The 25,381-nt window shown below is 40.5% G+C and overlaps 2 protein-coding genes, 1 long non-coding RNA gene and 1 pseudogene across 4 annotated transcripts; 1 reads left to right on the top strand and 3 right to left on the bottom strand.

Annotated features, from left to right (window-relative positions):
- Window positions 1-446: 446 nt before the first annotated feature.
- Window positions 447-1,838, bottom strand: LOC125300529 (annotated as a pseudogene).
- Window positions 1,839-5,280: 3,442 nt separating this feature from the next.
- Window positions 5,281-6,011, top strand: LOC125300532. 2 transcript variants are annotated; one of them, XR_007194564.1, is made up of 3 exons: window positions 5,281-5,365; window positions 5,831-5,882; window positions 5,982-6,011. It is a non-coding gene; the product is annotated as an uncharacterized LOC125300532 (long non-coding RNA). The 2 variants fall into 2 exon arrangements; XR_007194563.1 differs by having other exon boundaries at window positions 5,331-5,378; window positions 5,982-6,009.
- A 2,659-nt stretch (window positions 6,012-8,670) lies between these two features.
- Window positions 8,671-18,074, bottom strand: LOC125300291 (serine protease 40-like). The gene is made up of 10 exons (XM_048252064.1): window positions 18,010-18,074; window positions 17,727-17,877; window positions 17,489-17,636; window positions 17,100-17,363; window positions 16,434-16,614; window positions 10,371-10,385; window positions 10,104-10,254; window positions 9,889-10,018; window positions 9,501-9,770; window positions 8,671-9,185 (listed from the first exon to the last, which is right to left on the bottom strand). The coding sequence occupies exons 1-10, from the start codon at window positions 18,065-18,067 to the stop codon at window positions 9,027-9,029; spliced, it is 1,527 nt and encodes a 508-aa protein (XP_048108021.1). The 5' UTR covers window positions 18,068-18,074; the 3' UTR covers window positions 8,671-9,026.
- A 3,087-nt stretch (window positions 18,075-21,161) lies between these two features.
- LOC125300528 (granzyme B(G,H)-like) lies at window positions 21,162-22,530 on the bottom strand. The gene is made up of 5 exons (XM_048252523.1): window positions 22,465-22,530; window positions 22,085-22,238; window positions 21,810-21,948; window positions 21,434-21,682; window positions 21,162-21,326 (listed from the first exon to the last, which is right to left on the bottom strand). Exons 1-5 carry the CDS (start codon window positions 22,526-22,528, stop codon window positions 21,165-21,167), a joined length of 768 nt encoding a protein of 255 aa, XP_048108480.1. The 5' UTR covers window positions 22,529-22,530; the 3' UTR covers window positions 21,162-21,164.
- Between the last annotated feature and the right edge of the window lie 2,851 nt (window positions 22,531-25,381).

The following is a 25,381-nucleotide window of genomic DNA, read 5'->3' on the forward strand; positions in this document are numbered from 1 at the left end:
TTAGTGGCAATTTCCACATGCACAGTGGTTCAACTCACAGTCGTCTGAAATGTTTCCCGTAAAGACCCCTGAATCTGTAAGGACCCCTAATGAGGTCACCCACAGGAAACCCTTCTGAGCTGTGATGTACTAACCACAGGTTTCCATGGTGCACTTTGAGCGTGTGCACTTTTTGCAGTGTCACCGCTAATTTCAAGATGCAGGCTGAAGAATTTCACAACAAACTGTAACTCAGCAAAGTGGTAGATGACTAGTTCAGAGATCAGTGCTGCTATCAGTAATTCCACTGTGGTTGGTATGCTTGCTTTATCTGATATAGGCCATCAGACAAGCTTATGTAAAAGACCTTGAAAAAATACTTTTTTAATGGAATCATGTAATTTAATAAGAAATTAAATGAAAAAAGTAATGGAAGGTATATAAGCATTTATTTCATTTTGTCAGTGTTACACACTTTTTAAAATACTCTTTATCCAGGGCAGATATGCTGATATTCTTGTGTAGACATTTGGCTTTTTTAGGTTGTTACAGTTTTTATCCGTGAACGACACTACTCCCACAGCTTTGTTCTTGCAGACCAGAGGGCCTCCTGAGTCACCCTGCAACAGACATCAGCTGGGTGAGAAAACAAATGTAGCAGAGCAACTCAGTTTTGTTCTTACATTTTCATTGACCTCGAGAGTAGTGTATTTGCCCACAGCTTACCTGGCAAAAGCCTGCTCTACCACTTGCACAAAGCATTTTTTCACTTAAGTATGTTTTCCATAATTTCTTGCACTCTTGTCTTTTCATGATGAGCACATCTGCCTGGAGAAGGAGATTGTTTGCAGGCCCATTGGTTTTTGTTGCCCCCCATCCGGCCACACTACAAACCTCTGCCCCTTTGATGTCTTTGTCTTTCTCAGGAATAGAGATCCATTTTACAGAGTTGGACTGTTTTACTCCTTCTGTCAGCTGTGTAACATATCCAAAAAACTGTGACTAACAATGATTTAAGCAGGTAGTATGAAACAACACAGTGCATCTTTAAATGTGCACCAACTTAATGTATAAAGTAAAAAAAGGCTTCAGTATTGCTATTCACCTGTAGAATTGCAATGTCATTCTGAAGTGTCTCAGGAATGTATCCGGGGTTGACATGGTAGTATTTCACTGGTATCCTTGTTCCACTTTTCTGGTTTGTAATGTCGTGTCCCCCTACCACAACAGTCAAATCCACTCCCCTGCCAAGGAGGAAAGAAAACATACTTTTTATATTGAGGTATCTTCAACAGTTTATTCTGACAGCTTTGGCTTAATCTAGCTTTTGTTGCATAACTTATATCACCAGTTATGAAACTTGAATCAGAGAACTTACCAAGTGATACAATGAGCTGCAGTCATGACAAATGACTCAGACACCAGAAAGCCACCACAGAAATGTTCCCTTTTTTTTCTGCACAGAGACCATGTAGGGTCTGGAGTGTTTTTTTGCTACTTTGCCATTCACAATACCCACATACCCACCCTGAGCACCTGCCAAAGACAATGATAGTGGATATCACACATCTATGTAATACTACAAACAAAGTACAGTAACATTACATACATAAGTACATTATAATGTAATGTATGTCTTCTCAGTTCATTAATAATTATAGAACAAGTTCATATTCACCATAGAACCTTTTATAACAACATAGATGTTATTGTATTATCTTTGAAATATAGCCTAATAAATATCAATATAAGCTTATCAGATATATGATTAGGAACTTACTTGAGAAAACCAGCAACAGCATGGAAGCTGCCAGCTGGAGGCAGAACAGAGTTGCAGCACCCATGATGTTCACAACCCCAAGTGACAGACGCATCAGCAAGGGATAGCTCACATGGAGCTCGTCCACATCCTCCCCAATGTGGTCTATGACTGTTTTTGCCGATTAGCTGTAAAGAATGCAGAATTTTCATAGTCCCTCATATCTTCTCCCCATCATGTGCACAATGCACATACATGTACTCTTGCAAACACACACTCCCACATGTATACACACAAATACACAAACACACTCACCTTGTGGGGATGATATGGCAAGTGACCTCTACCAGTGAATGAATGCTTGAATGTTCGCAGTTACAATTCCTCTGAATCCAATTCCTCAGAAGCCAACTATGACACTCTCTGAGAAACACCCTCTCAAGGCTTGCTTGTGGTTGGCACTCAGCACAACGCCTTTAGTTTAGGCCCTTTCAAATATGAGTTGAACTGACTTGGGATGCATGCTCAACTTGTCACATCACTCTAGGTCTAGTAAGTAGCAGCTGTAAGGCAGTTGTCAGTTATCAGTTATGAGGATAAAATTCATAGAGACAGGTTAGTAGTTAGTAGAGATACAGTATGTAAGTAAAGAGCATTTGACACAGACAACAAAGGAGCAAAATGGTCACCTCCTCAATATCCTGATGTCTCAACACACAACTACAGTAAAATTAGGTTATTAGTTGTGAGTTAATAGTTTAACTATTGCTGTAAATTATAGGGGTAGTCTTTATGAAGACTCTCTATCCAAAAATATAATGGGGATCATATCATATCCCTGTGCATCCTATCCCCATTGCACCAAAGTATTGCATTTTTTTTAACCAGGAGATGGCGCTCTTGCCCATGTTTACTGTTTACCCATTTTCTTATAGTTCTTCTCTTGTACAAGGGGGTCCATCTTTTCACTTCAATACCCAAATGTTTTGACTTCACTTTGGCCATCTCTATGTTCTAAAAACGAATGAGCACCTTCGTTCACCTCTCTGGGGCTCTGGTTCTGCCTATTCTTGAGCCCTAATGTAGGCTTAAACAAGTCATGCCCATGACCCCCAGAAGCGGAACGTCCCACACTGGAGCTGACTTCAGGTTCGTACTATACTATACAAGATATTTATTATCAGACACTGTTCAATTTGTTACCTTTGTGGTACAGGTGTGTTGTGTCCTTGTGAATTGTGTGGGTTTGTTATATATGTAAGCACCTGTATAAGCTGACCATTAACTCCATTGACCAGCATGCTTTGTGTTTTAAATGTTCATGTTGTGAAATGATATTCTGTATGTGCACCTTTGTTTGTTGTGCTTGTATTTGAATTATTTAATCAGCCAATAATTATTTGTTATTTTATTATGCCCGCGAAATCGTGAGCACTGAGCGTTCAATCTTATAGAGGATTCACTGGCCGATGTGTCACTTAAATGGCAAACGAAGTTTGTTAATTTGCCATTATAAAAAGTATTAAAAAAGATAATTTACAAAATGTTTTTTTGTAAATCAATTATTTATTTATCATTAAATACTCTAATTTTAAAAAGGGATTTGCAAATATAATTGCAAAATCTTTTTGCTTTTCCATTTGCCAAATAATTTGGCAAATTGATTGGATGTCACGAATCGTCCAGGACCTTCCAGATCCTGGCTGGCTGCACTTTTAAGGTGCTCCATTCCCAGGTGGTCAACTCCATGCCATATTTTGCTGCTGACCTACTGCATCTCCTGTCTCCCTGCTCTGCTGCTCAGCACACCTGTGTCTGATTACTTAATCAGGCACAGTATTTAGGCTGGGCTCTTGGAATCCTTCAGTGCAGAGTTATCTTGCGGCGGCTTTCGGCGCGGTCCCTGTGGAATTACTTTTTGACCTTGTTGGACTGAACTTTGAACTTTGTTACTACTGAACTTTGGACTGTTTTCTGACCACGATTTTGGATTACTGTTCTTGGATTGTTTGCCCTGGACCTATTGTTGACTCATTGACTTTCATTTTTGGTCTGCCATTGCCTGCTGTTTTTCTTGAAGTGGTGTTTCCACTGAACCTGTTACCATTTTTTGCTTGTGTCCTACTTCTGGGTCCAACCAGCACCTCTGCCCTAATGGCCGTAACATTGGAAAATAATGCCTTAAAAAGAACATTGATAAAACATAGTAACGATCCGAGCTTAGAAGCATGAAACAAACTCGTAGAATCCAGCTGTCACAAGCACCTTTTGAACTCAAAGGAAACACTTGATAAAATATATTTGCGGTTTATAAAGGAGCTTTGCTATAAAGGAGCACACTGACATTATGGATGTTTCATGTCATGTCGTACTTTCACTGGCCGGTGACTTAGATGGCGCTTAGGTGGAGTAGGCCTATGGCATTAAACAGACTGGTTAAAATCCGAAGTGAGCTAGCCTACGAGAAGCAAACATAGAAGATAATTTCCTAGCAGTTTTCTCCCCAACATTTTTTGTAGGCTAGGCTACTAGTTCTTCACTGATCTGAGCTAAATGAGTGAATTGAAGTGTATATAGTCCAGAAAATACGGTACATCAGAATGAAATTACAAAGTACAAGGACAGTTAATCTACCAATAATTGTGCTTCAGTCAGTGTTTTAGACTTAAGAATTTTATTGGAAATGCAAGAAACTTTCACTCATGGTGATTTTATGTTTTATATCATGTAACATATTTGTGAAACAGTTGAATGCTCAGAGATGGAGTATTTAGAGATACTGTACATCACACCTCTGATAACAAACATAATCAGTCCATTAACTGCTATCAGAAATGTCAGGAGCGCAGAAAGGATGTCAGGAGGGCTGTTATGATTTAACTGCCTGTTGAGTTTAAATATCAAACAACTTTTTGTCAGAATCCTTTGTGTCAATGGTCGTCACGTTTACAACCTGCAGATCGTTTAATATTTTCTTGTTCCTGTTGTCAGTGTAACCCCAACCAGCAACTAAGCACTCTGTGGGGTGCTTAACTGGCTTGCCGTTTCTTGGGATATTTACTACTTTCACCCCTTTGCCAAATTTTAACCTCTTTGGATAACTTCACATAGAAGAAAATAAGAAATTAAGAGAAACATTTATTAGTATTTTCTTACTGGTTTTGGCTTTGAAGCGCTAAAACTTTCCATACTTTCAATTCCAACCTTTTACATAAAAATGTTGATGATAAATAATACCTTTTAATAGCATTATTTCATTTCCAGTCAAGGGGTCTTTGTATGATCCATGCTTAATCTTGCTGTCCACTTTGTGTTTTAACATATTTCCCTTAATGACGTGTACCAAGGACAACAGTCATCTCACCGCTGTGCATAACAGAAAAAAGGCATCACAAATCTACAGCAGCAGCATCTGAATATCATTGAATCAATCATTGAATCTGCTGAAGGAATACAAACCCTTTGTCACAGTGTGCAGCCGTAAGAACGAAGTTGGGTTTAATGAGGAATCCTCCACAGCTATGGGTGCCATCAATCTGCACCGATGCCATGTATTCCAAGGAAGCATCTTTGGCTTTCTTCCCATTGATGATTTCATCTCCTGACAAGGCTTAATCATTCAACAACGTAACGTACATAAGTAAACTCGCCAATTAAATACATCATAATGCTTGCCGCTTGCCTTGCCTTAACACCTATAAGCAAACTTGTACAAATATGTTAACCTTATTTTTACACTCAGAAGCTGTGTGGATGTGTGTGTGAGCGTGTGCAGGCGGGCGCATGCCTTCTCCATACAGACTACAACCCTGACTACCTCAGTCTTTCTGCTAGGCTGCATGTAATATTTAAATAGATTTTAAACAGAATATGAATAATATATTATATATATATAGTCAAATGAAATAGTTTCATATATGTTGCAATACTAATAGTATTTGTAAACTTCCCATTCATACCTTAATAAAATGTACAGATCAATTTATGATTTGCATAGAGTGAACGGAATTATCTTGAATGTTAAAATAAATATATTTTGATTTCCCTACTTTTGTACCATACTAACAAGCCTCATTTCTCCCTTGGGTTCAGTTGCCTACGCCACCTAAAATAGAGTTCTCTCCACTTCAAGCTTGGAACTCAGGTGAGTGTTTCTCGCACTTGGTCATGCCTTCAGTTTATGTGCCATTCTGTGAGCTGTGTGGTTTTCACATTTTCAAATCTTGTCCTTCTTTGTCTGTAGGAGTACAGAAGTCTATCCATGCACTCTCCGTAGCTCCAACCAGAGCAACCGAATACACCAGCCAAGGCGTGCAATACCTGAAAGATCTCACCAAGTGAAGACTATTTTCCCTCTGACACTCGTTCAGGTTCTTTTTGCTCAAGCTTATTGAGTTATATTACCATTCAGAAAGCCCCGTCCCCTTTCACTCAATACAGTGTACAAGTGACTTATTTATAATTGAATTCATTGGATACTTCTCTACTGGGATTAGATGAATACAAAATTCTCTACAGTATTTGCTCACAATTTGCCTTGGGGGAAATTGAAGATAAACACAAAAATGCTAAAGACCACTAAGTTTATGAGGCAGTCATTTATTTAAATCCACATGTTTGTCGTGAATTTTGTCTTCACAGTTTTGTTTATCAGGGAATGTTCAGTGGTACAGTATGTTTGCTGTATTCTAACTCGGACTTGGCTATATCTCCCAACCAAAACACATCTTTTTTTACAGCAAAAAACAACTCTATTTTGTAAATAACCAGCTAGCTCTTATTTTCATGATTAATAAACTTTATCATGTCACATGGTGTAACATGAGTTGTTCTTTAAACACCGAAAAAACAACGTCTGCAGAAGAAAATGAGAATAAAGACATATTAATTAGTCAGTAAGGTCCAAGAACATTTATTATTATTTTAAGACCCTCTAAAGAGTTTTTTTTACCTTTTAAAATAATTTCAAAAATCATTTCGATGCCACATACTCTTAATAGGGTGAACAGCACTTCCGCCACACTGTGAGCAGGTCTTATCGCTTGTAAAACAGCCATCAGAAGTTTGGTGCTCGGGTAGAAACACTGCCCCCCTCCAACGTTGAAATGGAAAAGAGCTGCTATGCTACAGGAATTCGGAGATCTCTTTCTACAGACATGCTGTCGGTGCATTCCCACTATATTGTATCGGAGCTGTGTTCATACGTTGTTGCAAAAGACACATATTTAATATTTTTAATACTTTAATATTTCCTTTACTAGCAACAAACAAACGTTTTGGCCCTTAGGCCTTCATCAGTAAACATTTTGAAATCATTTGAAATGAAATGTTTTATTTAGGCAGCTTCAGTGTAGTTGAGTTACTGTCCTAAGCACTCCTGGCAAGGTTATTTAGTAATCCTACTAGCTTCACTAGCCTTACAACAGGTAGCCCATGAGGTAAGATGTTTTCTCTCTCCTTTTAGCAGCTCAATGATTTGGTATCTGAAAAACAACAGACTCCTCCTTGATTAAAAGATTCAACAACTTTTTATTGGACAGCCCTCTGAATGTTCTGCTGAATTCTCTCTGCCCAGTATTTAAAATCGGATACAGAGAGATACAGAATGTCCTGTTCATAGCACTGTACAACATCATTAAGCTGTTGCAACACTAGAGGGCAATATTATTGTGGATCAAGTGTGCACAGCACACCAAGAGCACCAGACAAATAAATAATCCACTAGAACAGTTGGCAAATACATTTACACATGTTTGGGTCACCTGTAAATGTAGTACATAAAGCCACTTTATATTCCATTAGATTCAACTACAAAAGATTTCCACTGTTTTCTCACCACTTGAGTCACCAGACATACTCCTAATGCCTACCCCGTGGATTACTGGCCAGCCACTCTAGTCATCAGACTGCCCCGGACATTATTATAGGTATTGGCTGTCTGTGACTCTAAGATGTGATGAAGATGAGAGCTTTTAAGCTGTTTTCACATATGAACTCTGGACATTGTCTGTAGTTTCACAACTGTCGCACACAAAAGGAGGTTGGCCAAACTTGCATCCATCATGGGCAATACCTCTCATCCCCTGCACGAGACAGTGAGGACGCCAAGCCGATCCTTCAGCAACAGACTGCGCTACCACAGCTCCTTCATTCCGCCTGCTATTATTCTACAATACCACAGTGTTGAAACCCAGAGCAAATAGGTCCTGGATGTACATTATTGTATTCTAATCATGAATGTCAATTGGATGTGTGCAATATCCACTATGTACAATAACCATATTTATTTATTTATTTATTTATTTAGATCTACGGGTATGTGGAATATTCAGTATAGGCTACATGTATACATCATTTATGTACTGTATACATAGATTATTCTTGATTATTTCTACTTTTTAATTTTTTATTTCAATGCTATATTTTCTTTCCTTGGCTGATGTAACAAATACATTTCCCTGGTCTGGGATCAGAAAAAGTCTTCTCTGTGTCAGATGCGCTCTCACCAGTGGTTTACATGCGGTCACTTGGATGACGCAAGAGAGAGCCCACCTATGTCGCTGATCGCTTGTGGCCATTTCTGACTTGTGGTTACCTGTCTATGGAAATAAGCCTCAGAGTTTATAATTTGTCAGTGTCAAAATGACTGCTGACCGTTTGGATGATGGGATGAGGTTGGGGTGATGATGTGGTTGGCATTCAACAAACCCACTCTTGAGTTCTCTGTCTTGGGTCGTTTTGGAATGTGACGCAGGTCTTTGGTGTTACTCACAGGATGTAGTAGTAGTAGTGTGAACATTTAGTTTGTTCATATAGTATCATTGTTTGACAAGTAGGAAAAAACAGGTAGTCATTGTCCTTCTATAGGTGTAAAGTACAAGGACTCTAAAACAATGCAGTATTAATCTACCAATAAGTGTGCTTAAGCAGGATTTTAGGCATAAGGATTTTATTGGAAGTGCAAGAAACTTTCACTCATGGTGATTTTACTTTTTACATCATTTGACATATTTGTGAATAGTTGAATGCCCAGAGAGATGGAGTATTTAGTGAGATGCGTGACACCTCTAATAACAAATGTAATCAGTGCATTATCTACTATAAGAAACTACTACTATAAGAACTATATAAACTACTATAATTTCCCCTGGGGATCAATAAAGTATCTATCTATCTATCTAAGAAATGTCAGGAGCACAGAAGGGATGTCAGGAGGGGTGTTGTAATTTAACTGCCTGTTGAGTTTAAATATCAAACAACTTTTTGTCAGAAGTCTGGATCTATACCTTCAAGAATGGACTTTGATGGTTTCATTAATCCAGGGCAAGAATTTTGAGATCTGTGTGTAGACATTGGGAACATTAGGATAGTTACAGTCTTGCCTGAGGTTGAATGAAACAATGCCAACTGCCACATTGTCACACACCAGTGGTCCCCCTGAATCACCCTGCAACATCAAATCAATACAATTAGGCTTACAGGCAGATCTCCCTTGCCCCACACTATTATATGTAAGTACAATACTCCTTATATAAGTTTAAAGGATAGGATAACAGTAATCACTGATAAAAGGTAATGATATATAATTGTTTAAGAGGTATTTTATCTGAAAAGTTTCACTTAATGAATAACTGACGTACATGAAATAAAATAAAGGATGTTGAGAATGAAGAGTGTGTACAGTATTTCACAAGCTGAAGTATATTGTACTAATTGTTTATTATTGAAACACACTCCAGACAAAATACACTGATGTACAAACCTGGCAGGCCCCTTTCTTGGTTTCATATCCTCCAGCACACATGACCTTGGCTGGCAGAGTCACCTTTGCTTCCTTCCACACGTTTTTGCATTCCTCTGTGTCAATGGTCGTAACGTTTACAACCTGCAGATCCTCTGATGCCTTCTTGTTGCTGTTTGCAGTGGAACCCCAACCAGCAACTGAGCACTTTGTGGGTTGCTGAACTGGTTTGTCGTTTCTTGGGATATTAACTACTTTCACCCCTTTGCCTAATTTCACCTGTTTGACTAACTTCACATAGAAGAAAAAACATATTTTAGTACTTTCATTTTCTTGGTTTTGGCTTTAAAGAGCTAAAACTTTTAAAATGTTCAATTCCAACATTTCATATAAAAATGATAAATAATACCTTTAATAGCATTATGTCGTTTCCAGTCAAGGAGCTTTTGTATGATCCATGCTTAATCTTGGTGTCCACCTTGTGTTTTTTAACATTTCCCTTAATGCCATGTGTGCCAAGGACAACAGTCATCTCACCACTAAGCGGAACAGAAGAAAGGCATCACAAATCTGCATCAGCAGCATCATTGGATGAATCATTGTATCTGCTGAAGGAATACTAACCTGAAGTCACAGTGTGCAGCCGTAAGAACGAAGTTGGGGTCAATGAGGAATCCTCCACACCTATGGGTGCCATCAATCTGCACTGATGCCATGTATTCCAAGGAACCATCTTTGGCTTTCTTCCCATTGATGATTTCATCTCCTGACAAGGCTTAATCATTCAACAACGTAATGTGCATACCATAAGTAAACATGCAGTAAACTCGCCAATAGAATACATCATCCATTAAGTGTGTTTAGTTTTTTTTTTGTCTGTACATGGGTTACCTGCATGTGCATTTGCTACCAAAGCGAGGAAGAGAAGTAGGCTGTGCTGGATACTCATGTTCTTGAGTCTGGTCTTTGTTCACTTTGATCTGTGCCTGCGGAGACACTCATATTTATACCAGTGAGACATCTGTGGTTATCTTTCTCACAGAGCACTTTCTCACAGAGCAGGCTTCTCTTTGAGTGACACGTAATGTTTGCTGCTTGCCTTGCCTTAACACCTTCAAATTTTAAAACATATCTTAACCTTATTTACAATCAGAAGGTGTGGGGGGGGGGTTGGGGGCAGACTACAGAACTCTGACCACCTCAGTCTTTCATCTGCTAGGCTGTATAGAAACCACCAAGATCTCATGAAATCACATTTTGTGGTGATGGGCTGGGACCCTCTTCTCAGAAAGTTGCTGCCTCATTTCTCAGTAGAGCTGCAGAGAGCTGGTGACATTTACGCTGTGATGAGTAAACGTTGACGAAGCACAAACCATACCATATCCTGCATGGGGCTGTGGGCATTTACCAATCACCAATTAATTGGTGTGAGTCATTGAACTGTGGTCTAGCAATAACTATACCAATCTCCTCAGAACAGACTGTTCCCACACCAGCACAGGCTCCTCCCTCATTGAAAAGTGTACAGTAGTCGTGTGCAGCTGTGTGCACACACACACGTACTCATCTTCTATAGAGTATGTTGTGGCGTGGCTCACCTGACCACGCTGACCATAGCAGTTTGCTGGAAATGTACACTAATAGGTCAAACTCTTGCAGATGTTCCACATGTAAGCCTGCATCTGCCTGGTGTGGGGGAGGGCAGATGTCATCCTGGCCCCTCTGTCTCTACGTCCTCTGATCTCTTCATCCCACAGAAAACGTTGTTGCTTTAGAATATTTATTGTCATTGTCACAGGTACAACGAAAGTGCTTTCCTGTCAATGCATCATTCATGAGTCTATAAAAATATCATTTAAAAAAGAATAATACTAATAATAACAGGAAAACAGGTGCAGCCTGTATGAATCGACTTGCTATCGAAGGGCAAATAGCCAGGAGTTCTAATTATCATTTGACTTACCATGCACGTGCAGAAGAAACATTGTCAGAAGCATCAGGGGATAATGCAGGGCGCACATATCTCCGGTTCAGGGGTTGGAGGCAGTATTGCAGGACTGCTGGGGCACACCTGGTTTTTACAAGCCGAAAGGTGTTTGTGGTTTTCTGTTCTCAGGCAGCTTATAGCGTATCACATTGATGACACGTGTCTTCAGACCGATTCAGACAGATGAGTTATATCATTATTGTTGTCACTTTATATATGCTAAGTTTAGAGATGAGCCAAGCATTAAAGAAAAGAGGTGGAGGCTGAGGTTGAAGTTCAATTGAATAGTCATTGCAGGCCACACATTGTGCATGCAGTTTTATAGGCACCAATCAATTCTGAATGCTTGTGAAAAACATTGCAGTGATATAATATCAACATCCACTGAGACAAACAAAAGTTGCTTTGCAACATGTCTTTTAATTGACATTCTAATCATTTGTCTATCTCAGTGACAGTTTATAACAGTTTGAATTAGTAATGTTCTCAATTTTAGTGGCAATTTCCACATACACAGTGGCTCAACCCGCAGTTGTCTGAGATGTTTCTAGTAAAGACCCTTGTATCTGTAAAGACCCCTAATGAGGTCACCCACAGGAAACCCTTCTGAGCTGTGATGTACTAACCACGTTTCCATGGTGTACTTTGAGCGTGTGCAATTTTTGCAGTGTCACCGCTAATTTCAAGATGCAGGCTGAAGAATTTCACAACAAACAGTAACTCAGCGAAGTGGTAGATGACTAGTTCAGAGATCAGTGCTGCTATTGTGATCATCTGTGGTTGGTATGCTTGCTCTATCCGGTTTAGGCCATCAGACAAGCTTATGTAAAATACCTTGAGAAAAAGCCTTTGGATGGCTTTGGATGGAATCATGGATTTAATCATGGAATCATGAATTTAATAAGAAATTGAATGGAAAAAAAGTAATGGAAAGCATTTAAACATTTATTTCATTTCATCAGTGTTAACTCATTCCATATGCACACATGTACATGAACAGATACACGCACACACATACATTCACAGTAATCATACGTATGACACATACACAGTAGACATATGTACGCATGCATGCACATGCACACACACAAGCGCGCACACACAAGCATGCACGCACACACACACACACACACACACACACACACCCACACACACATAAACATAAACACGCACACACACACACATGCACACAATTCAAGAATTTCTCAGAATTATGAACAGGCAAGTTGGGGGTGGGGCTGCATAAAATGTATTTTACATGTGAAATCTATGAACTAATCATTGGTACTTTTGGAACTTGTTGTCTAGCAGACTAGTGTTAATTTTGTCACCTATTTTTTTATTTAGTCTTAGTCTTAGTCTTGTGACGAAATGTCCTTTTTAGTCTTTGTCATATTTAGTCATTCAAATATCATTTTTGTTAGTCAAGTTTTAGTCGACTAAAAGTCTCGTCATTTTAGTCTAGTTTTAGTCATAAGAAAACTAAAGGTATCTTAGTCTTAGTCAGTTTTAGTCAACACATTTTAGTCTTTTTTTATAACAAATTATTTCTGATTACCATTTGAGTCAAATAGTGTTTCACACATCTCAATTTTCCAACAATATTGTGTGTCCACAGGGCTACTCGTCTGTTATAATTACTCATTCTGATTTTTTGTCAGTCAGTATGTTTACATGCACAGGTAAGTCGAGCTACAGTTATAGCTCGGCTGGGATTTGACCATAGACAGTAAAGATTTGACTGGACCACAGTCATATTCGTAGACCAGTGTTTCTCAAAGTGTGGTCCGGGAATCACTGGTGGTCCGCAAGCTATCTCAAGTGGTCCGTGAGCAGATGTGGTAAAATATAATATAGATGAGTTGTTTGCAATATTGAACCAACTTGTATGTAAAAACAGTTCTGCAACACTGTCTATGTAAGATATGCCAGTTTAAATCATACAGTATGAATCCACACAATAAGCAAAGTGCAAAGACAATAAGCAAGGTGGTTCAGTGAGTAGGCCTATAGTGTAGACTAATTATAGGCTACTGTTGAAGTAGGTCTAATCTTTTTTTTTTAACTAGGGTTAGTTAAGTGGTCCTGAAACTGAAAAAGTTTGAGAAACACTGTCGTAGACCAAAGTATTAATGTTTTACTCCTCCTCGCTAGATGGCTTATATACAAACACAACACATTCCCCAAACAGACTCTCCATCTTAGCCATAGCTAACTTGCTAGCTTAACTTTCCATATTAGCTTACTTGCTAGCAAACTTTTGCATCATCAGTCTAACTAGTTAAATAGTTGACATTACATGATGAACATTTTCGTATGGACATTCTGGTGGATGTTAATTTGTATGAGAGAAGCTTCAACTTCTGGGTATGTAGCATTGTGGCATAAAGCTTAGGTAGTTAGTTGGTAACTCTGGCAGAAATCTCCAGTGTTCTTGTTCCATGTAGTTTCGTGTTGCAGCCATTAGGGTTGCAGCAACAGCACGTAGACTAGCCTACAGGAAAGCTGCTATGCATGAACTCATTCGAATATTTTGAAAACATAACAGCTAGATATTCTGTCTTCTCATTTTGTAGACGAAAAATGAAGAGAGATTTTATCTTAGTTCTTATTTCATGCAAAACATTTTAGTCTCGCCTTTTTCACAACAATAATTCATCTTAAGATAGTCTTAGTCAGTGTTTCAGGACATTACTGCCGCCTCACATCGCCTCGCCTTAGTCATGAAAAAAAAAAGGTCGCTGATCTAACATATTTCCTCCTCGCCTCGCCTGACGAAATTAACACTATAGCAGACACCAGTGAGAATTGAGTGTGCATAATGCAATTCAATGAGACAGTTAGAATCATATGTGCCTTTCACCTTTTGTTTTTAGCCAGCAGCCAGACTTTGCTGAATTACTGAAGCTAAGGAGGCTTAGTTAGTACTTGGATAAGAGACCTCCTTGGAAGAGTAGGTTTCTACTGGAAGTGGTGTTGGTGGCTGGCCAGTAGGTGGCCCTCTTCCCTGTGGCCAAAAGCCAGCAAACAAATATCAATCCCAATACCCAATTGCAGTGACAGGGACACTGTACTGCAGGAGATGTTTTCCTTTGCATGAATGTTAAATTGAGGTCCTGACTTACCATGGTTGTTAAAGATCCCATGGCACTTATCGCAAAGAGTAGGTGGTTCCCTGATTTGCTGGCTAAATTCCCAACCTGGTTCATTCAATTTGGCCTTGTAATCATCATCCCAGTGTGTAATTGGTTCAGTCACTCCTTCACTCTCCACCTGAAACTAGTGTGTGGTGAACATTCTGGCACATAATGGCTGTTGTGCATCATTCAGATGGGTGCTACAGTACACATTAGTGGTGCTTAGTGAGATTCCACCTCTCCTGTGAAGCACTTTGAGTGTCAAGAAAAGTGCTATAACTGTAATATGTTGTTGTTACATTAACCCTTCTCACCCCTGATGTCTATGCAGCATCTAACTATTCAAGATTGTTGTGGGTCCTATGGGTTGCCAAGTTGGCATTAGTCAGAATCTGATTCAGTGTGGTCCAAGTAAGCTTGGATGACCAACGGAATTTCTTGGCAACAATGGAGGGATATAGCCTGGGTTTCCCCATGCTGCCTTGCACTTTTATTCATGCTGCTACAGTAGGCAGCCTGGATTCCATGGACCTGATTTTCACCTCAACGAAGGAACCAATCACAGAACGGAGGGGGGACAGCAAGACAATGACAATGTCTATGCGACACACCGAAGCGGCTATGAGCTACGTACAGTACAGACGCATTTGATAGACATTTGTAGCGCCCAATAAACGGCTCTGGGCATTCGTAAACCACATCTCAAATATGAGAAAATGAATGTGTAGTTCCCAGGCCCCATCTCAATGAGAGGAGGTCTGGTGTTAGCCAGGCTAGGAGGGATACTTAAATCCTCACAATCCCTATTTGCTTGTTAGAGCAGCTGAGGAATCTTTATGTGAAGCCATGCTGTCTCTCCCTTGATGTGCATCATTGTAAATAAAAAATGTTCCTGTTTTTCCTAACATTTCCTGACTTGATCTTCATTAGGTATCAAAATTGCCATCAACTGGGTAAATGCAAGTAAACATTTTATTCACCTCTGTTTACCTACACATTTCAGAAATAGAGTCTATCCACCTCTTGTTAGAGTTTATCGACCTCTCAAAAGAGTTTATTCACATCGCATCTTTTAACATTCCAAAATCACATTGTACTATCCACATTCACAATATGTACCCATCAACACTCTAGGAACCATTTAATACCAGTGGTATTGTTATAAACAATGGACAATAACCTCCACCATCATCAAACATCTGAATGCCTTTTTAAAAAAATCAATACCGCATGGAGCAGAACACCTTACCGGGATCACATAATTCATAATTTACCCACCTCTTATTTTACTACTACACCACTGATTAGTGACCATAGTCTTTTTAAGCAACAATTAGGACATGAAACAGTAATCCATGAATAATGTGGAGACTTTATTTATTATAATATTGCATTGCTCATTACACTACCTGATATATCTGACAGGCACATATATGACTATAACCTGACCCTAGCCAGATGAATGTCGTTCCGCTTAGCTCCGCCTAGCTTCACTCACATCCATCTGGGACCTCTTCCATTGAGAGTGATTTCTCCAACCAACTTTATGGTTTAGCCAATCAGGACGAGGGCGGAGTTTCATAGATGTGACATAGCGTAGAAGCGACTGTGAGTCTGTTATTAGCGTCACGGGTTGGCTTCGATGTGAGTGGTTGAAGTAGCACGTCAATAGATGACGGACAAGTGGCTTATTCAATCATATGCAAGCATTTTTTGATTAGGCCCAGCCTTCTGAAGCAACACTTCAATGGATCGTTTCCAGATGGATGAGTGGAGCTAGGCGGAGCGAAATTCATCTGGCTATTGCCAGGTTAATATGACTATGCATTTACTCAAAATAAGAATCTTGCAAATCAAAACTGGAACCAATTTTGCTTTTGATCCATGGCAGGAACTTTGAGATTTGAGTATAAACAGCAGGAATGATCTCTTGATAGCTTTCAGCATTCAGGTTGAATGACACTATACCCACAGCCAGGCCGTTGCACACCAATGGACCTCCCGAGTCTGTCTGGAACAAGCACATACAAATAATACCAAATCAAGTACTTGACATCTCTGACATAAGGTGTGGTGTGGTAGTGGTTAAGGAGCTGGGCTAGCGTGCAGTGGCCTGAAAGTTGTGGGTTCAATTCCCGGCTTCCACCGTTGTGCCCCTGACCAAGGCACTTAACCCCAAGTTGCTACGGGGACAATGTAAAAGCTAGAATTAGTCAGTTTAGCATATACGGGCAGCCGTGGCCTACTGGTTAGCGCTTCGGACTTGTAACCGGAGGGTTGTCGGTTCGAAACCCCGACCAGTAGCAAGGCACCTAACCCCTTACTGCTCCCCGAGCGCCGCTGTTGTTGCAGGCAGCTCACTGCGCCAGGATTAGTGTGTGCTTCACCTCACTGTGTGTGTTCACTGTGTGCTGAGTGTGTTTCACGGATTGGGATAAATGCAGAGACCAAATTTCCCTCACAGGATCAAAAGAGTATATATACTTATATACACACCGAACTTGGACCACTCCTTCTGAACCCTTTGGCACACATCACATTTTTAGGAAGTGTCTGATTGATGCTGTTCTGATTCCATTCTGCCTGGCACTCTTGGAAATCGACGACTTGGACATCGGCCTCCTGGAGCCGATTTGTGGCATTATTCTTACTTGTTTTACCCCAACCAGCGACCAAGCAGTTTGTGCCATTTTTCATCTTCATCTCATCAGATGATGGGATGTTCACTGTTTTCACATCTTTGCCAATTTTCCTTGACAGCTTGAAATATAAGCAAAGGATTAAACAGCATTACATACTCACTTTTTGTGAGACAAAGGCTAGGAAAAACAGAATGAAGACCGAGAGTCACTTCAGAGCCACAGAGTGACAGCACTGGTACATACCTTCAACAGCATGATGTCATTTCCAGTTTTGGTTCTTGTATAGTTAACGTGGGTGATTTTGTTTTGTTTTCCAATATAATATCGCTTTCTTTTCTCTGGTTTATGGATGTTGTGTGCCCCAAGAACAACACTAACTTTGCCTGTTAGGCTATAGATCACAGATATCGATAACATCATCTTTTTTCTCAAACAAAAGAAAAAATATCATTCTTCTACTGTACATCTTGTGATAAGTTACCATTTTCTGCAGTGTGCTGCAGTCAGTACAAAGTTGGGCTTTATGACAAAGCCTCCACAGACATGCTTCTCATTGTTCTGCACTGATGCCATGTACTGCATGTCTTCAACTGCTACATTCCTCCCATTAATGATCTTTTCAGCATAACAACCTTTTAAAAAAATGAACCAATCACAGAATCACAGTTGCACCTGCATGAATCAACTTGCTATCAAATGGCAACTAAGCAGGACTTGCTATCAAAGGGCAAATAGTCAGGACTTTTAATTATCATTTGACTTACCATGCTTGTGCAGAAGAAGCATCGTCAGAAGCATCAGGGGATAGTGCAGGGCGCACATGTCTCCAGTTCAGAGGTTGGGGGCAGTATCGCAGCACTACGCAGTACCTGGTTTTTATCAACCGATGTGGTTGTGGTTTTCTGTTCTCAGGCAACCTAGCATATCACATCGATGACACGTGTCTTAAGACCGTTTCAAATGGATGAGTTGAGTCATAAGTTATTGTTGTCTGTTGCTGAGGTTAAAATTCAATTGAATAGTCATTGCAGGCCACACATTGTATATTCAAGCATGACGTTTTATTGCAGGCACCAATCAATTCTGAATGCTTGTGAAAAAACATTGCAGTGAATATCAGCATCGACTGACACAAACAAAGGTGGCATTTGCAACATGTCTTTTAATTGAAATTCAAATCATTTGCCTATTTCAGTGACAGTTTATAACAGTTTGAATTAGTAATGTTCTCGTAATTTCCACATGTGCTGTGGCTCAACCTGCAGTCATCTGAAATGTCTGAAATGTTTCCAGTTAAGACCCTTGAACCTGTAAAGACCCCTAATGAGGTCACCCACAGGAAACACTTCTGAGCTGTGATGTACTAACCACAGGTTTCCATGGTGCACTTTGAGCGTGTGCACTTTTTGCAGTGTCACCGCTAATTTCATCATGCGGGAAGAACTTCACAAGAAACAGCAACTCAGCGAAGTGGTAGATGACTATCAGCAGTGTTGGGAACGTTACTTTAACTTGTTCCAAAAAGTAACTGAGTTAGTAACTGAATTACTCTATGATAAGAGTAACTCGTTACCAGGGAAAGTAACTATTTGCGTTACTGATAAAAAAAAGTTGCTATACGTCAAAGAATTTGGATTTTTGAGCAGTTTTGAGCAGCCAGTTGAAATGAGTAGAACAGACAGGTGTTTGTAGGCTACATAATTTTCGATATTTATTAGATAGATAGATAGATAGGTAGATAGATAGATAGAAAATGTATTGATCCCCATGGGGAAATTCAAGATAGGCTATTGTAGCGTTCTCAACGGGTCGGGTCGGCCCGACGGGACCCGTAGGTTCGGGCCGGGTTCGGGTCGAAAATATAAGCAAATGACTCGGGTCAGGTCGGACCTCGGGCTTAATCTTTTCTGCTCAGTGAAAAAAACCCAACATTTAGCCTATTCATCATCGCAGCTGTTCACCGTAAAGAAAGTCTGCTGCTGCGTGCAACGTGCATCATGGAGAGGGGCAGGGGCAGACGCTGCGTGCACGCCTTTAGCCTGGAGAAGAAGATGGAGTTGGTGAAAAGTAGGCTAAACTTGCCGCAGGTGAATTCACCGTCGCTACTACAGGAGGGGGAAATCAGAGGTCTGGAAAGTGTTTGGAGTGGTGCTGGATTCTGATGGAAATTCTACAGGTTATGTGCAATGCTCAAAATGCAAAGTGCTGATGAAATATGTGACCCTGCATTGCGAAACCAGTCGCTTTGGTAAAATTTACAAAATTAAGTTATGCTCATATGAACGGCTATAAACTAAGCTTTCCAACTATATGTATATCAAGGGTATTGCAAAAAGTATCGCTAAGATAATTGCATCCAAAGTTAGCATGGTTCTTCCGTCACGATATGCCAGAAGAGGAGAAAATCACCATTTTAACTAAATTGTCACGCTAATGTGTTGAATCTTCACCTAAATAAAGTCAGGGTTTAACAGTCCGACCTGACCCGAGTCATTTGCTTATATTTTCGACCCGAACCCGGCCCGAACCTACGGGTCCCGTCGGGCCGACCCGACCCGTAGCCTAAGCTGATGTTTTAGGTCGGGCCGCGGGCCGGGTTCGGGCAGATAATTCATGTTGATGTGTCGGGTTACGTCGGGTCCGGGCTTTAAAAGCCACGAGCCGGGTCGGGTCGGGTTGTAATTCTCAGGCCCGTTGAGATAATTCATGTTGATGTGTCGGGTTACGTCGGGTCCGGGCTTTAAAAGCCACGAGCTGGGTCGGGTCGGGTTGTAATTCTCAGGCCCGTTGAGAACTCTAGGCTATTGCACATCGACAGACCTACGGTTGACTTCAGCCTGTGTCATAGGTTTTTGTTGTGAGGCAGAAAGATCTAGCTTTTGCTGCTTGGAGGACTTTGCTCCGAGTCCTTTGCTAGTGGATGCGAGCTATCATCTGTGGTGGAGGTATCGGTGTTTTTGGCCACTAGCTTTAGATGCGTGTGTGAGATGCTTCATTAAATTAGAGTTGCTTACAATGGATGTCGACAAAGTCTTTGCTCCTGGACATAATGTACACATTACATGCACGTTCTTGCCTTTGACCACAATGAATTTGAAGTAGTGCTTATATCTCCACCTTGAAAATGCCAACTTTTCATCGGATTGCTCCTGACCTCTGCTGTTTCGTCGAATCTCTACTTTAGCTGTTGCGCGTGTGCTGGCAAGTGTGTAAAAACACTGGCTCTGATTGGCTATCATGAAACATGACTCTGCCTTAGCCAATCATAATCGCTTACGTCATTATTAACCCACCTCCTCACTAGCTGTGAGCCAGGGGTGCGTTCGGATTACAGTTTATTCAATCAATGCATAGTAACGCTAACCTGACCCTCGCCAGATGAATTTCGCTCCGCCTAGCTCCACTCATCTATCTGGAACCGATCCATTGGAATGGTGTTTCAGAAGGCTGGGCCTAATCAAAAAATGCTTGCATATGATTGAATAAGCCACTTGTCCATCATCTATTGACGTGCTACTTCAACCACTCACATCGAAGCCAACCCGTGACGCTGATAACAGTCTCACGGTCGCTTCTCCACTACGTCACATCTATGAAACTCCCGCTTAACGTCCAGTAACGTTAACGGCGTTGTAACAACGGGAAAAGTAATTAGTTAGATTACCCCGTTACTGAAAAAATAACGTCGTTACCTAACGCCGTTCTTTTAAATGGCGTTATTCCAAACACTGACTATCAGTGATGCTATTGTAATCAGTAATTCCACTGCGGTTGGTATGCTTGCTGTATCTGGTTTAGGCTATCAAGCAAGCTTATGTAAAACACCTTGAGAAAATACTTTTTTAATGGAATCATGTAATTCAATAAGAAATTGAATGAAAAAAGTAATGGAAAGCATTTAAACATTTATTTCATTTCATCAGTGTTTGACACTGTTTAAAATACTCTTTATCCAGGGCAGATATGCTGATATTCTTGTGTAGACATTTGGCTTTTTTGGGTTGTTACAGTTATTTTTCTCGTTGAACGACACTACTCCCACAGCCTTGTTCTTGCAGACCAGAGGGCCTCCTGAGTCACCCTGCAACAGACATCAGCTGGGTGAGAAAACAAAAGTAGCAGAGCAACTCAAATGTGTTCTTACATTTTCATTGACCTTGTTGAGTAGTGCATTTGCCCACAGCTTACCTGGCAAAAGCCTGCTTTACCACTCGCACAAAGCATTTTTTTATTGAAGTATCCCTTCCACAATTGATTGCACTCTTTTCTCTTCATGATAACCACATCTGCCTGGAGGAGGAGATTGTTTGCAGGCCCTTTGGTTTTCGTTGCCCCCCATCCGGCCACACTACAAACCTCTGCCCCTTTGATGTCTTTGTCCTTCTCAGGAATAGAGATCCATTTTACAGAGTTGGACTGTTTTGCTCCTTCTGTCAGCTGTGTAACATATAAAAAAAACTGTGACTAACAATGATTTGAGCAGGTAGGATGAAACAACACAGTGCATCTTTACATGTGCACCAAGTTAATGTAGAAAGTAAAAAAAGGCTTCATTGCTATCCACCTGTAGAATTGCAATGTCATTCTGAAGTGTCTTAGGAATGTATCCGGGGTTGACATGGTAGTATTTCACTGGTATCCTTGTTCCACTTTTCTGGTTTGTAATGTCGTGTCCCCCTACCATAACAGTCAAATTCACTCCCCTGCCAAGGAGAAAAGAAAACATACTTTTTATGTTGAGGTATCTTCAACAGTTTATTCTGACAGCTTTGGCTAAATCTAGCTTTTGTTGCATAACTCATGTATCACCAGTTATGAAACTTGAATCAGAGAACTTACCAAGTGATACAATGAGCTGCAGTCATGACAAATGACTCAGACACCAGAAAGCCACCACAGATATGTTCCTTATTTTGTTGCACAGAGACCATGTAGGGTCTGAAGGGTTTTGCTACTGTGCCATTCACAATGCCCACATACCCACCCTGGGCACCTGCCAAAAACAGTGATGGTGGATATCACACATGTATGTAATATTGTAAACAAAGACAATATATTAAGTACATTATGTAATGTATGCCTTATCAGTTCATTCATAATTATAGAACAAGTTCATATTCACCATAGAACCTTGTATAACAACATAGCTTTTATTGTATTATCTTTGAAATATAATCAATATAAATATAAGCTTATCAGATATATGATTAGGAACTTACTTGAGGAAACCAGCAACAGCATGGAAGCTGCCAGCTGGAGGCAGAGCAGAGTTGCAGCACCCATGATGTCTACAAGCCAAGTGACAGACGCATCAGTGCACTGCAGGGGATAACTCACATCGAGCTCGTCCACATCCTCCCCAATGTGGTCTATGACTGTTTTTGCCAATTAGCTGTAAAGAATGCAGCATTTTCATAGTCCCTCACACTCACCTTGTGGGAAATGAAGTGTATGGCAAGTGACCTTTACCAATGAATGAATGATCACTACAATTCCTATGAATACCCAGAGATATGACACGTCACGTCTTAAGGTCTTTGTAACCACACGAGGAAAATATCTTGAGATATGAGCCAAGCCACAGGCTCAACTGTGTGAGGAACTTTCAGTTTCGCCCTTTATTACTGCATCTCAGTGTATGGCCTATTGTAACGATTAGGGTCAGGCATGTGGCATGGCGTGATGCTTTGTTTCTGTGATGTGGGCTTGGGCAGAAGCCAATTATGACACTCTCTGAGAAACACCCTCTCAAGGCTTGTTTGTGGTTGGCACTCAGCACAATGCCTTTAGTTTAGGCCAGGGGTCTCAAACTCAAATGAGCTGGGGGCCACTTCTGCCAATGTCATCTAGTTGGAGGGCCACGTCAGTGTTAAAGAATAATACAAAAAAAGAACGGCTATTTCCTAAAATGCAATGTTTTTTTTTTTTTTCAAATACTGTATTTTCAAACACAAAACTACAAACAGAAAGTGCAAGACTTTTTATCTATTTTAGACACCTATGTGTGTGTTTCACACCAAATAAAAATATTTTCCTCTCAACTGTTTTAAACCTGGCAAACTAGCTGTCAGGGTTAAGAAAGCAACCATTGGATTTTTATATCAAAATTTCAAAAGGCCATGGCTTGAAAGTGGTCAGAGATAAAGTCCTACTGTAAATGTAAAAATCTTTGAGTATAAACAAAAGTTTAACATTTACCCATCTAATTTGCCACTGGATGGCAAGCTAATTATGCACCTTTCAGTAAATACTGGATGAACATATTTGAGCAGATTTACTTTCTTTTTTGTCATATTACCCACATAACAAATTAACAGGAAAACACCTAAAATGTATACCAACGATAGTAAACTATTACTAGCCTATAACCACAAGGCCTACAATAAAGTATCCTGGTCAAATCAGTTCCTATATCGCGGGTGACTTTGTAGTTCTTCAGAGCCCTATTTCTACAACCCCTGCTGTCTGTACCACGTCCATTACGGACACTATCATCACGATTACCATTCCAACCTCCAAGCTATGTTGGACAGAGGGTCGAAATAAGCATGGTATGCTTAGTGGACGCCGTGGTATGCGCGAAAAAGACGCACCTCCATTCACATCGTGACCATCACTGTCAATAGACGATCGATCATAATCTCCAACAGGATATTCTCCTTCAGAATCAGAATAGGTGAATAACATAGCCTACCCAAGACTTTTGACGTTTTTCAACAGTTGGTGTAGGCCTGCTATGTCTGCTTCAATTTGTGCAAAACTACTGCATCACTTCCGCGTCATTACAAATGCACGTCTTCGTGTTTCTCGCGTGTAATTAGGGGTTTGCACGGCGTGTCATCAGATCTGGACGTCGCCATATTGGAGATACTCGCCTCATTAGAAAGCATTAGGCACTGAAGTAAATCCCTAAGATGCGTCAAGGAAAATGGTTAATTATTGCGTGTTTTTAGGTTGTACCAATAGGTCAGACTGAGAAAAACATCTGGTGTAGGTATCGACTTCCAAAGTTATTAAAAACCAGGGAGAAGGAGAATAATGACAGAAGTTATCAGAGGAAGGGGGCGTGGTTGAACTTGGTGCCGTCTCCCTCACCCAACTCATATGGATCTGCGCTGCCAATAAACCGTAATTTCGAAAAATATCAGCCTTTGTTGTGGTCCAAGTCCTGCCCTATATGCCTTTGCATCTTACACGCATTTTGATGAGCTTTTCTGTTGTTTAGACACGGCTACAATCCCATAAGATATCCAAAGTGCATAATACTCCATTGTACTTCATTCACTGAGTATCGCCAATATGGCCGCGCATGCTGGGTTACCATGGTTACCGGCCAGAACGTGACGTCCGTGCAAACCCCTAATACAAGTATTTCCTGAAAACGTTGTGCAGCGATTTTGGTTTGAATCAAGCTCTGGATGTCTAGCAAATAATGGAGGAGAGTACAAATGAGATTTGTCACCGTACTTGGATCTATCGTCTGTTTTAATCAGTATCATTGTTTGTCGCAATTAAAAATACCCTCAAGGGCCGGATTACATTATTATTTTGACATAGGTCAAATGCCAAAAAGGGCCGGGAGTTTGAGACCCCTGGTTTAGGCCCTTTCAAAGATGAGTTGAACTGACTTGGGATGCGTGCTCAACTTGTCACATCGCTCCAGGTCTACCAAGTAGAGGCTCTAAGCCAGTTGTCAGTTATCAGTTTTGAGGATAAGATTCATAGAGACAGGTTAAACCAGAGACAGGTTAGTAGATATATGTAAGTAAAGTGCATTGGACACAGAAAACCAAAGGGAACAAGAGGTAATAGGCCACCTCCTCAATATCCTAATGCCTTAATATAACATGATGCAACTAGAGAATGTAATTCCAGGGAATTACGAGTGCATGAAAATGACGCTAGGACAGACATCCTAGCGTCATCCAGACATCCAGACATCCTGTTCTGCCTATTCACCTTCCCACTGAGCAAGCAACATCTATGGACGTCCAAGACAAGTTGATATCACGTCGGTCCGTCCAGGCTATGATCTGGACGTCTATTTAACAGCCAGAATTAGTTGATAAATGACATTGAGACAATAGTCCAGGCTGACCCGGTTTTGAACGTCAATAGACAACCAAAAGTAGTTGC

This window comes from Alosa alosa, chromosome 9 (assembly GCF_017589495.1).
Source record: "Alosa alosa isolate M-15738 ecotype Scorff River chromosome 9, AALO_Geno_1.1, whole genome shotgun sequence".
In the NCBI taxonomy this organism is placed as follows: Eukaryota; Metazoa; Chordata; class Actinopteri; order Clupeiformes; family Clupeidae; genus Alosa; species Alosa alosa.